Source organism: Monodon monoceros, unplaced genomic scaffold (assembly GCF_005190385.1).
Source record: "Monodon monoceros isolate NGI ecotype Baffin Bay Population unplaced genomic scaffold, NGI_Narwhal_1 Super_Scaffold_3, whole genome shotgun sequence".
In the NCBI taxonomy this organism is placed as follows: Eukaryota; Metazoa; Chordata; class Mammalia; order Artiodactyla; family Monodontidae; genus Monodon; species Monodon monoceros.
The window spans coordinates 56,317,991-56,331,179 of record NW_021703780.1 but is presented as its reverse complement, the minus strand read 5'-3'; the positions used below and the strand labels follow the sequence as shown (position 1 = coordinate 56,331,179).

The following is a 13,189-nucleotide window of genomic DNA, read 5'->3' as shown; positions in this document are numbered from 1 at the left end:
ACCTGGGTGGGCTACTTAGTTCCTGTAGAACTCAAAGATATCAGATTGTTCTGTATATCCCTTGAGGAGGAATTAAGACTGTGCTTTATCAATGCACTATTGTTTCTTGCACTACTGTTTTCCCTTTGTTTCTACATTCCCTCACTTCCCTAATTAGTAACTGTCTGAATCTGCCCTTTTGGAACTCAGGGGAAGCCTATAAACAAGAAATGGAGAAACAGAAAGACTTTTGTAAGCAGGAGGGCCCCGCAGGGTCCTGCTCAGTTTCAAAATCATGACTGTCATATAGATGTAAAAATGAACATGTTAAAGATTTTGTTTCTCCCATCAGGCAGATTTTATAATAACCACTCAAAGGGTGAGTCCAAAGAACAGACACGTTTATAGACCAGGAATATTGAAATGAATGTGCAAACGGAGGCAAAACTGGCTTCTTCCACAAGGAGTGGGAAGTCCACTGAACTTCTGTAGGAGAGAATTTGCATATCTATAGACCATTATTTTGCAATGCTACCACTCATTTACAACTTATATAGTTGTAAAGTATCTCCCATAGAATCAGAATCAGATAATGCAGAAGGGTGACTCCTGTGCATAGATTTCCACTGAAGCACACCTTCTCCCCTACAGTGGCAGTAAGAGACAAAACCAACAATTCAGGGGCCATATCAGAAAGAGCCACAAATACCACAATGAAGAGTTTGGACTTTCTGTTAGTTTCAGTCTTTGAGCAAAGGAGGTTCATGAAAGGGCAAGCTGGGAAATGCCAAGATATCCTTTCATTGGAAGGGCATGGCCTGGCGGCAGGTGGAAGCTGACTGAAAAAGCACAAGGATGGAGGCATGAATAAAATCTAGGAGGTTGACACAGTGGGTCAGAGTCTGCAAGCCAGAGCCAAGGCGAGTGGCTGACAAACACAGAAAGTCGAATCAATCGGACCTAATGAACGTGGATGCGAGGGATGAAGTGGAAAGAAGGGTATCTGATGGTTTCTAGGTTTCTGACTTAGACAACTGGGTAGACGGTGACGCATCCACCAACACAAGAGGAGCAAGCCCGTGATGAAAGACAAGGTCAGTTTTGCAAAACTGAAGTTTGAGGTGCGTATAGGATGTCAGGAAGGCATATGGAAAGGGACCCCCCACAAGAGACTTGGGGCGGAGTTAGAAGCCACTCGGTTTTTGCGAGCAACCAGGCGCCAGAGGTGGCCGTGGGAGCGCCCGGCCTACTGGAAGGCGCCACCCCCACGCCCCGCAATGCACGGCGGAGGGGCCAGCTGCAAAGCCTCGAGGTCCTTCCGGCCGTTGGGCCTTGCCGCGCCTGCCCCAGGCAGGCATCGCGGACCCCACTTCCGCTTCCGGTCCCAGGGTCTTGGCGGCTGGGCGCGGCGGGGCGGGGCTGAGGGCCGCGGGTGCCTGGCAGCCGAAGCAGCTTTTGGGTGGTCGGTGGGCTCCTGCCAGCGGGCGTGGCGGGCCTCGGTGGGCAGACGGGCGGCCCGGGGCGGATGCGGCAGCCGCGGGCGTCGGGCCCAGCGACGGCCCCAGGGCGTAAAGGCGTAGCGCGAGGCCCGAGGAAGAGAGGCAGGCGGCCGGGACCAGGCAAGGCGGGAGGCTGTGGCCCTGAGGCCGGGGGGCGCGAAGAGAGCAGGCAAAAGAGGGGGATGGTGGCCCGGGCGTCTGGGAGAGAAGAGGTAAAAAGTGACAAGTCGGGTGAGGCGTTCGGGGCTGGGAAGGCCTCAGCGAGGCGGCGAGTGGAGGGGCCGGGGGGCCAGGTGGGCTCTTCAGACCCGTCGGACCGGCCGGGCTTCGAAGCAGCGAAGGAGGTGGAGCTCCCCTTGCAATCGGGAAGACACAGTAAGGAAGCACGCAGGGGTCACTCCCTTTCTAGCCTTTGCACCCCTTCTCCTGCACCCACTGGCGTTTCACTTGCATCTACATGGGCTTTACTGATGCACACGGTTGACCCTGAGAGAAAAAAACAGGAATTCGCTTAAAAGGTGTTTGTCCTGTTAGGATTCCTTGCTCAGAAGTTCTGTAAAAGGAATTCCTACTAGTGATTCACTTTGGCTTGTATGAAATCATGATGCTAGGGGTTATTCAGCTGTCTTAGAATTTATACAGGACCTTAATAGAAATTAGGTCTTTGATTTAAAAACAAATGTATGTTTCCATACGGCTATTCAGGGAAATAAAAATGGATGGCTTCACAATTTTTTTTTTTTTTTAAGTGATATTGCTTTTCCTCCTCAATGTAAAATCTTTTCTGGTATGTTTTGTTGTTTTGTTCAGCCAAGGAAAAAAGAAAAGTTACTGAAGCCTCAAGTGATGATCCACAGCCAGGGATTGACCTGGTAAGAAAGGAGTCATTAACCAGTTCGGAATCTTTCCAAATAGTGGAATGCAGTGAATTTCAAAGTATGGCTTTCTTGCAGTCTTTGGGTAAGGAAAGTTTGGTAAAAGGTATTAAAAGAAGAATTCGAATTAAAAAATTTAAAAGCTTAGAACGGCCACCTCTCAAAATAACTGAAAATAAGGCTACACAAAATAGTAAGGTTGAATTCCAAGATGAACTGTACAAGAATACTCCAAAATATTCTTGTAACAGCTTGTCACCTGGAGTAGAAAATAATTGCATTTTAAGATTACGTGATTGCAGTTGTTTCCCCCATTCCAAGAGTTGTAATGATGAAAATAACCTTGCATATAAACCTGATGGTGGATATATGCATGTACCAGAAAATTCCCCAGAGTTAAAGAAAGAAAACCCTAGGGGTCTTGGAGATAAGAGTGACGCAAATAATATTCCTCAGCTTTTACAAACTGAAGAAAACTTAATGGGAGTAAATCAGTTATTACTTGAAGAAAATGACTCATACCAAAGTAAAAATAAGGGCTTGCTTTCCTGCCTTCAAAGTGAAAAAAATAAACATTCATTAGAGGAGAGCAGTGTTGGGAGAAAACCCAGAAAAAGGATGAAGGTGTCTGAAAAAGGAGATGAAATGGTTATTAAGATGAAATTCTCTAATGTGTATAACAAATCTGAGCTGGTGTTACAAGAAAACAAAACAGGTGCTGAAGGTAAAAAAACAGAGACTTTAGAGGCTAAAAAAAGTCCTTTAGAAGTTTTGAGAAAAGTAAACAATAACACGCTGTCACCAATGGATCATTTATTAAGTCTTCCAGAAACAGGGAAAAAAACAAGTCATGAACACCATGTAAATCCTATGTTTCAGAAAACTCTTGAGCCACTTTCAAAAGAAGAAAAAAAGAATGCTTCAGAGCCTTTAGGATGTAAAAGGATGGATCCAGAGGAGTATTTTAAGTGGATGAAAAACTCAATAGTGAAGTCACCTAGCGATTGCCATCCTATTGAAAAGAGAGCTTCGAGGGAAGACTCGAAGAATGAAGCTGAAGAATCTAAATTTAGCTGTCAAAGAACAATACCAATGACTGGCAAAAGAACTTGGCCTTGTTATTCATGTGCTAGAATATCTGCCCAGTGTTGGAAAAAGGCTTCCTTGCCACAGTCAAATAACTTTCTTCCTGGGTCTCAGGAAAGTTTTAGGCAAGATGATTTTCTTAAACACCAAACAAATCAAACTCATTTAACTGATTCCAAATTGATGCTACAAAGTTCTCTAACAGAAACAAGCAGTGAATCTTCAAGTAGAGAGAAATTGGATTCTAATTTAAATTGTTTATTTTCAGTCTCTACAGTGGAACCTACTTTAATGGTTATAAAGGAACCTATCATCAATGATAATAAAAAAATGAAGTCAGAGAAACTAAGCAGAAGTGCGTCAGAGGTAGTTTCTAATACTATTGAAGATACTCCATTAACTAATGTGACTCAAAACTTAACAGGAAGTAAAAAAAGAGATAGAGGGAATTTAACAAAACTGAATTTGACAGTGGCTTCCCAGGATGGCCAGGAAGCAAATAGCTCTACAGGCAAAACGATTCATCGAAAAGCATGCATTGCTAAGCAAACACTGGTTGTTCCAGACGTGATTAAGATATTGAACACAGGACGGCTGACTAATTTTAAAATTCCCTTACTTAAGAACAAAACAGAAAAAAGAAAAATACATGGCAAGTCATCAGAGAGAGAAGTATATAGTCCCCTAGAACTTCTTGACAGTTTATCTGGAGCAGAGGTAAGGCAGAATAGGACTAAAGAAAATGTCACCACAGTAACTTCAGGACCTCAATCTTTGAGCATACAAAATAGTGTAGTTCCAGTGCAAGCTGCTTCTGACTCATACTGCAGTAAGAGTTCCTGTATTATTTCTCCAAGCTTTTTAAAGCAAGGTAATGATAATAAACCATCTAACCACATCTCTAAACCAGGCAATATTGTTTCTAATAAGGAAGCTGTTTCTCTCACAGTTGAAAATAATACTATTTCTTGTGATCCTGGGTATATAAAGAAAAGTCCTGCCTTCTGCTCTAGTGAACAAGAAAGATTCAAAGCAGTTTTCTCTGAAGTTAGTGGTAGAAAAATGACTGAGAACGTTTCAGAAATTGAAGTGGGGTTTCCAGATATTCTTAAAGCATATGAAGATGATGTCCTCTTAATTGATGTAATTCAAGATGACCCAGACCTCTTTGGAGTCTCCAATGAAGGGGAGCTCTCATTTACTTCCGAGGTTCCCGTGATAAGCCAGGAGCCCGATGTTGCTGAAGAGCACCAGTCAACAGACTCCAAGCACATGGAACTTCCAGAAAAAAAAGAACCAAGTGATGACTTGAGGTATGCATATTCAAGTATGCCTTTTGGTACAGATTATTGTTGCAGGTTTCAAAAGCACTTTCTACTCTTAGGTGTCACTAATTTATTCAGTGATCGTTGACGCTCCATTATTTTTTTAACCCAGTTATTTATTAAATGTAATATAGTGTATAATTGCTAAGACCTGGAAATGTCATTAATGCTGAAACTTAGAATCAAAATAAAACAATTATATATATTTGAAATTTTAATGGAGCAGATTAGCTGTTCGGAATTTTAAATGGTGGTTTATAAAGTGGCTTTTTAAATTAGTGAGATTGCTTCTTTCAAAAGTCAAATTTATTTTCATAGTTTTTTAATAATTGTAAATACACAGATATACTTTTATTTCAGCCAAGTTACGTATTAAGAACAGTGCTATGTATTTTAACCCATTTTCTGTGGCTTCCTTGTTAGACAAAAAATCCATTTTTCAGTGACCAGAGAAGCCTTGGAAAAGTTTATTTGAATTAGAGCTTGAAAGTCGAATCAAAAGTTAAACTAATATTCAGAGGGGAAAAGCACGAATTTTTTTTCATGGTTTTACTTTTAAGGTGATGGTTTTATTTTTTTTAATTTATTATTATTATTTTTTGAGTAAATGTTGCTTTAATATCAGCAAGGATAGAATAGGCATATTGGTTAAAAGCAAGTAAAGGTGATTCTTTTTTTTTTGCCATAAATAGTAGAATTTTTATTTATTTTGTTTTTAATTTTAGAATTTTATTTATTTATTTATACAGCAGGTTCTTATTAGTTATCCATTTTATACATATTAGTGTATACATGTCAATCCCAATCGCCCAGTTCATCACACCACCAACCCCCCAGCACCACCACTTTCCCCCCTTGGTGTCCATACATTTGTTCTCTACATCTGTGTCTCTGTTTCTGCCCTGAAAACCGGTTCATCTGGACCATTTTTCTGGGTTCCACGTATATGCGTTAATATATGATATTTGGTTTTCTCTTTCTGACTTCACTCTGTATGACAGTCTCTAGATCCATCTAAGTTGATGATTTTAAATGATGACTTAGCCCCCAAAGAGAGTGAGTTTGCCTGAATCAACTTTAAATGGAGCCAAGTAATAACCTTCTTGTTCGGGAAATTGACCTATCTGATTGGCCTAAATTTTATTTACTATTATGTCATATTTTACTAAATTTTTATAATTCTTTAAGCTCTAATTTATATTTGTATGTTACAGTACTGGAATATTGGAATGTTCTGTGAACAGACTCAAAACATAAACACCTTCCACTAAGATTCAATAGTACATGACTTAAATTTGTCTGGTATTCATAAATTTTAGTTACTTTTGTGATATTACATTCTTCTTGATGTTCTTAGTGTGACAATAACTTGTAACTTATCACCAAATAGAGTACTTTCTATATCCCAGAGGAAGGACCAAGAGCTTTATCTGTCATTTTTTAAAACCGTCCATAATGAGGATGGTAATCTGCCCATTTTGAGGTGGAAAAAATGAAGATGACAAGTTGTCAGTTGTCCAAATTCACACTGGATTTGAACTATCTTAGTTTAAAATTAGTGGTCAAGAACTTAACCTTTATAGTCTGACCTAGGTTTTTGAATCTTTTTTCTTTTCTTTCCTTTCCCTAATAGCTCTGTCACCTTGTAGGCAAATTATTGATATTTTACCTTATCTGTAAAAAGGGAAGGTACTTGCCTCTCAAGGTCGTGAGGATTAATCAATGAAGGGATGGGAAAGGTTTTGGTGTAATACTGAGAGAATAGTAAGAGCTCAATAAAAGGTAGTTAATTAAAGGTGCTTTTAACTCTTTCAAAGGCAAACATCTCTGTTAGCTAACAAGATGTTGACAGTGAACTGCAGTTGAAGGTAGAAAGAGAGAAATATTGTAAACTGGGCATAAAGTTTGTTTTTTATACTTTTTTTTTCTTTCTTAGGATAATGGCTGATTTTATAAAAGTGATACGTGTTCATTATATTAAAAGTGTAAGAGGGAGGGAATCTCACCACCCAAAATAACAAATTAATTACTCAAAATTTGTATGCCTGTCTAGGCATACATGTGGATATAATTTCAGAAAAGTTGGATCATGCCACTTTTTAGTAAACATTTAATTTTACTTATGTTTAACTTGGGGAAGGAGGGACTGAAGTGAAACTAAAGGAACTGCTGAATCAATATACTTCTTTACAACAAGAAATTAGTTCCTGGGCTTCCCTGGTGGTGCAGTGGTTGAGGGTCTGCCTGCCGATGCAGGGGATACGGGTTCGTGCCCTGGTCCGGGAAGTTCCCACATGCCGCCGAGAGGCTGGGCCCGTGAGCCGTGGCCGCTGAGCCTGCGCGTCCAGAGCCTGTGCTCCACAACGGGAGAGGCCACAACAGTGAGAGGGCCGCGTACCGCAAAAAAAAAAAGACAGACCAAGAATCAAATTTACTTCAGATAATTTTTCTGTTATTGTAACTTCATTTCCTTTTATGGCAGGAGTACCAATTATACTTGTTTTTAGCTCTTCTTTTTCTTTCATCCCTGCTTCTGAAGTTTTGGTTTTTAAATAAACTTTAAAATTTCCTCAGTAGTTATTTTAATATTTTCATTTTTCTGCACTGGAAATACCAGTTTTACAGTCATCCACAGTGCTAGGATAAACCTTAACAGGGAAAAATGGACGCATGATCACCAGAGGGTCTGCTAATAGTTATACAGAAAATTGTTAATGGTTCTAGAACTAGATGAAGCTTAAAACATAATTTCTAATGTTAGCTCTCTCCCTTTTGCCAATCAGTTGCTAATTAGTACATTACTGCTTCCTCACTCTAGGACACTGAGAGGTTGAAACCTGTTAGAATGAGTTTCTGTTTTACAGAAATAGAAATTGAGGATGGGAGGGCTATGCCCAGAAATTGTCAGAAGCTCTGGACTACCTCTTATTGGTAAAACAGGTAGACAAACCTGAGTTTATTTGTAAGGCATTTAAGTTATGTTAGAATACTTATTCATTGTCAGTCTCCACTGTGGGGGAAGTCCATATTAAAATCCAAAGCATTAGAAGCATATTAGAACTAATTCCCTAAGACTTGAACTGATGAACTTAGACATATATAATGGGTGAAATAGGTAAAACTTTTGAATTAGCCTGTAAGTATGGTTAGAGATCTGAGAATGTCTGTAATAGTCAGTGCTGGACAGTGAATCTGTACTAGAATATAGGATTATGTTCAATCACGTATGCTAGAATATCAGTCAAGTGATATTATACAGTGGATCATTGAGATTTTAAGAATCTGCCAAATGTTCACGGGAATTACTATATAGCTGGGGAAGTGGGGACTAATGTGTTTGAAACAAAAATATGTAAACTGAGGTACAAGAACACTAGTAGTTTAGAAAAGAGGGTTGAAAGGGCCTCTTGGAAAAGCCAAAATTTGTACTGATCCTTAACGGTTGGATTGATTTAGATTAACAAGGGGGAAGAAGGAAGAAAGTTTGGAGAGGTAGAAAATTAATAAAGAAAATGTGGGCAGAAGGTAAAGGTAGCTATGAATATGGTTGTGCAGGGCAGATTATGATTTCTTCAGACAGAAGTAGGAGCCGTTCTCTTCCCACAGCACCTTTTGCTACCTCACTTATGGCACTGATTTCATGATGATATAATTTACATCTCTCACCTGCTAATACTATTGGACCTTTTTTTTTTACTTTTCTTTTTTCTCTTTATTTCCAAATTTATTGAGACATATTTGATATATCATTTATGTAAGTTTAGGGTGTACAATTTGATGATTTGATATATGTATATGTTGCAAAATGATTACCATAATAAGGTTAGCTGACACATTCATCTCTGTTCCTATGAGTTCTTTCTTTTAGATTCCACATACAAGTGGGACCATATACTATTTGTCTAGACAAAATGAAAAGGCAGCCTATGGAATGGGAGAAAGTATTTGCAAATCATGTATCTGATGAAGGATTAATATCCAAAATACATAAGGAATTCATACAACTTAATAGCAAAAACCCAAATAACATGATTACTTTTTTTAAATCTTCACATAGTTAGGAACTCAACAGATTGAGTCAGCCAACTAAGAGCATTGTACAGGCCTGATTACACAACAGGAATCAGAAAATTGAGCTTTAGCCAACAAAACATACACTAATCTAGTAGACCTTAATAATTTTGATAAAATATGTTTTATTTGCCCATTTTATTATAAACACAGTTATTAGTCTTGTTTTATTTTCTTTGTAGATGCAACATTTAATGAGTTCAGTGAAGTCTTGAGAGGAGAACATATTTTTTGTTGCTGAATACAGTCTAATTTTCATCGTGGTACCCACCAATGTAAATACAGTTGCACAAGAATATATACTCTTGTGTATATTCTCTATTTTTCTTTCTTTCTTTCCTTTTTGTTTCTGGTGTTATCCTCTATAATAAGTTCTTGGTTTAGAGTGGATATCTCAGACACTTTTCCATGGGAACATCATTTTCTCTTTGTGTGTGTGTGAGACAGATACTTAACTTTTGTGTACCATATCTTGTATTCCATGGCTCACATAAACTGTTGGACTTCTTGAGGGTGGGAAATGTCCATGTCTCATTTGCCTTTGTAAACCCAATCACTCATACATTGAGGGAGGGGAGAGAATTAAGGTTTCAATTCCTACTATGTTGTAGGCTGTTTCTCAAGCATTGGAATATATGTAAATGGAGACAGTGAATCCTTTTTTTCTAAAGCAGATAGATGTTTAAGAATAGTAAAAATAAGACTTGATAAGTAGGGTGATACCAGACTAAGAAGGTTGGAAAATTAGGCATCAAAATTTGAACTTGGTATAGAATTGATGCTGGTGATCAGTTTGGATCATTTATACCACCTTTGCAACTTGGACTTAAATCCATGAAAAGCCATTGTACATTCTAGAGCTGGTAAATAATAAACTTCTAGGGGGAAAAATACCTAGCACCACTGTACAGAAAATAAAAGCCTATTACTTTTGCCCAGGCATTTGAGTCCCATTTAGACCATGCCTAGCATGGATCTATGCTGGGTAAATTATATCGTCTCAAGAAATCCACCCCACTTACTTTCTCAGATCTTGGGGAATCAGTTTGTTCCCCAAGAGACTGGCCTCTGTCACCAGGTTTACAATACCAAATGACCAAAAAAACCCCAAAAACAAAAACAAAAAATGCTTTCCAGCAAAAGTAAAGGTCATTCTCTTTCTTTCCCTCATTTATTTAGACTCCTTGGCCTGTCTTTCAAGAAGCTCATCTTACTCCATTCTCCCTGTCCACTGAATATCTGAGGCACTCTAACTATAATGCACAATTTTACACTTAATTGTAAGAACTGACATTTAGTGTCTACCCTGTGCTAGATACATTACTTATGCTATTTCATTAAGTAGAACAATTCTGAGATTGACCATATCTTTAAAATTGAGTCAAAGTCACTAACTTTCCAAAGGACACACAACTAGTAAGTATCAGAGCTGAGATCTGGACACAGGGCAACCTGCTCCAAAGTCGATCTCCCCTCCCCAAAACAGCATGCTGGAAGAGTGGCACTTTGGTTCTTTACATGGCTTCAAATCCATTATTCTATAGACTGCCACAGAACATTATTTACTTTTTGACCCCTTTCCTCTCTCATCTCGTCCTCCTCTTTATTTTTTTAATTAATTAATTCATTTATTTATTTATGGCTGCGTTGGGTCTTTGTTGCTGCACGCGGGCTTTCTCTAGTTGTGGGGAGCAGGGGCTACTCTTCGTTGCTGTGTGCAGGCTTCTCATTTCTGTGGCTTCTCTTGTTGCGGAGCACAGGCTCTAGGCACACGGGCTTCAGTAGTTGTGATGCATGGGCTTAGTTGCTCCGCGGCATGTGGGATCTTCCCGGACCAGGGCTTGAACCTGTGTCCCATGCAATAGCAGGCGGATTCGCAACCACTGCGCCACCAGGGAAGCCCTCATCCTTCTCTTTAAAGTAGCAGGTGGTGCAGTATGAAGAAGCATCATTCTGATTTTTACTTTTTTCTCTTTTGGACCACATAAACCATTGTTTGTTTTTGCTGAAATAAATGGTACTGTACTTGATGGAGTTATCGTTTGTAATATTAGGAGACCGAGCACCTCACATCCTGGCATCAGGCTTGGGAACCTCTGGCCCACTGAATTGGATACTGTAATATTTCTGTTTTGGGCCACTGTTATCTGCAGAATAATTGCCCCAGTGAGTTTATGGTAGTCCTTTTCACAAACAATATGTGAGTGTGTAAATAAGTGAACATTGACTGCACTCAGCTAGTTAGCATCTCAAAAGGAAGCAATAACATTCTGAATTTTTCTTGGGCATTCTGAATTTTTCTTGGGAATTTTTTCTGAATTTTTCTTGAGCAATAACATTCTGAATTTTTCTTGGGCAATAACATTCTCTTAGTTTTCAAGCTTTTTCTGCTAATAATTATTCTAGAGCTGTCGTCTTCAAACCTGTTTGTCAGTTACCCATACTAAAGATACATTTTACATTACAGTCTGGTACCTACCTATGAATATGTAAGACAATAGATTTATAAAAATAGTATTTCCCTTACTACATGTGGTCTAGTATCATATTTTGTATTTTATTCTGTTTTATTTAAAAATCCTGGTTGGAACCCATTAAATTACATCACCCCCTTGAAAAATGCTCTGTTAGAGGATAAACCTGACGTAATCTATGTAGTTCTTCAGAAGCCTCTCTTATTCTCCTCTCCTTTTTGCTCAGATCTTCTCTTTTGCTTCCCTGTATTCTGTAGCCTCACCCAAGTCTGTTTCTCTCCTTTCTTCCTTCTACCCTTCATTTTTCCCCCTTTCTACTCCACTAATGCAAAGCTGTAATATATTTATGGGGGTTACAATTTTATTTTTCCTAATCTAGTTGAATTTAACTTTTTCGTATCTCTTTGTGTCTTGCAAATTCAAAACAAAACTAAATTACTTCTAACAAGAGTGGCATGTGCAATTTTACCTTCCTTATAAGTTACTTATTCATAGTAAAAAGTTTCTCTTATGAACTATACCAGCAGTATTAAAAATACTATTGTAATACTTTGAAATTAAAGCAGTACACTTGCTATACTTATTTACTTTTTTGGGTTTTGGGTTTTTTTTTTTTTTAAGGAATAACCTTCTGTGTGTCTGGGCTGTACCTATTTGTGAATGTAACTTTCAGCATAATTAGAAACAGCCCTCAATTCTCTATTTATTGAGTCAGTTAATCCTATTCATGCTATTACCTTGAATATCTCTCATGGTTTTTCCTTTCTCTCAATTCTCACTGCTACTATCTTATTCATATTTCTTCTAAATTATTGCAATTAGCTCCTGGTTAATCTTCCTGAAATCTCTTAGTATATCCTCCTCCACAGTAATATTTTGAAGTAGAAATTGATCTGCCAGTGACTGCTTACAGTACTCCGGTGGCTCTCAGCCACCTGAGGATAGAGTCTAAATTGATTGGCATGGCTTATTATGGCTCTTTGGTGGATCTGCATCCATTCTGTCTTTGGCAGCTATGGGGTTGGTGGGGAGGAAAGTGTGGGGGGAGGCTAATTAAAGATAAGCAGAGCAGGCAGCTCACTGTTTCCACAATATGTCATTATCTGAATCCTTTTGCATGTGTTTCTTTATCCAAAAGTTCCTTTCTTTTCATTCATTTGTCCTCTAAATCACATCTGAGATATTATTCTAGGGATTTGTTCCAGTAGTTCTCTTGGCACAGATCTCAGTATATTATGTCTCCTTGTATGTGCACCTCCTGCTATGCTGGGAGTTTGTAGACAGGAGAGAGGCGCCTTCATTTGCGTCTCCCTGGTGTCTGGCCAGGAGGATGTTAGGTGCTGAGTATATGGTTAGCAACTAGATGCATGTGGACCTTGTTCTCACAGAGCTTTTAGTCTATCAAGGGCTGCAAATGATTAAGCAAATACAATAAAATATGATAGGAAAAGTGCAAGGTGTTGAAGGCTTCCTCGCCCTAGTAACATTTAAGTTGAACACTAAAGAATAGGAACTAGGCAATAGGTGAAGAAAAGTGAGTCGAAAATTGAGAGGGAAGGAGTAGTCTATAGGTAGGCCTGCAGGGAAGAGCATGTTACAACTGAGAGACAGAAATAACATCCCATGGCTTAGTGTTCAGGTGGCAAGAAATGAACCTACAGAATATGCAGAAAGCTCAGTCGTGCAGGGCTTTGTAAATAGGATGACCATGGAATTGATCTTCTGAATTGCAAAAATTTTGAGAGGGAAATGGGGGGGGAGGTATTAATAATTAATATGCCAGGATAAGAGACATACACAGATCATCCTAGACAAACTAGAATTCATGGTGAGTTTGAACTTTATCCTAAGAGTATATAGAGATTCACTGAAGGACTTTA

At 38.8% G+C, this 13,189-nt stretch overlaps 1 protein-coding gene across 1 annotated transcript in view; it reads left to right on the top strand.

Moving 5' to 3' along the window:
* The first annotated feature begins 1,504 nt into the window (after positions 1 to 1,504).
* TOPAZ1 (testis and ovary specific PAZ domain containing 1) overlaps positions 1,505 to 13,189 on the top strand; it is a 75,199-nt gene continuing 63,514 nt past the window's right edge. The window contains exons 1-2 of the mRNA XM_029244396.1: positions 1,505 to 1,853; positions 2,289 to 4,752. Of these exons, the coding sequence (XP_029100229.1) occupies positions 1,505 to 1,853; positions 2,289 to 4,752 (2,813 nt within the window). The remainder of the gene's footprint in view (positions 1,854 to 2,288; positions 4,753 to 13,189) is intronic.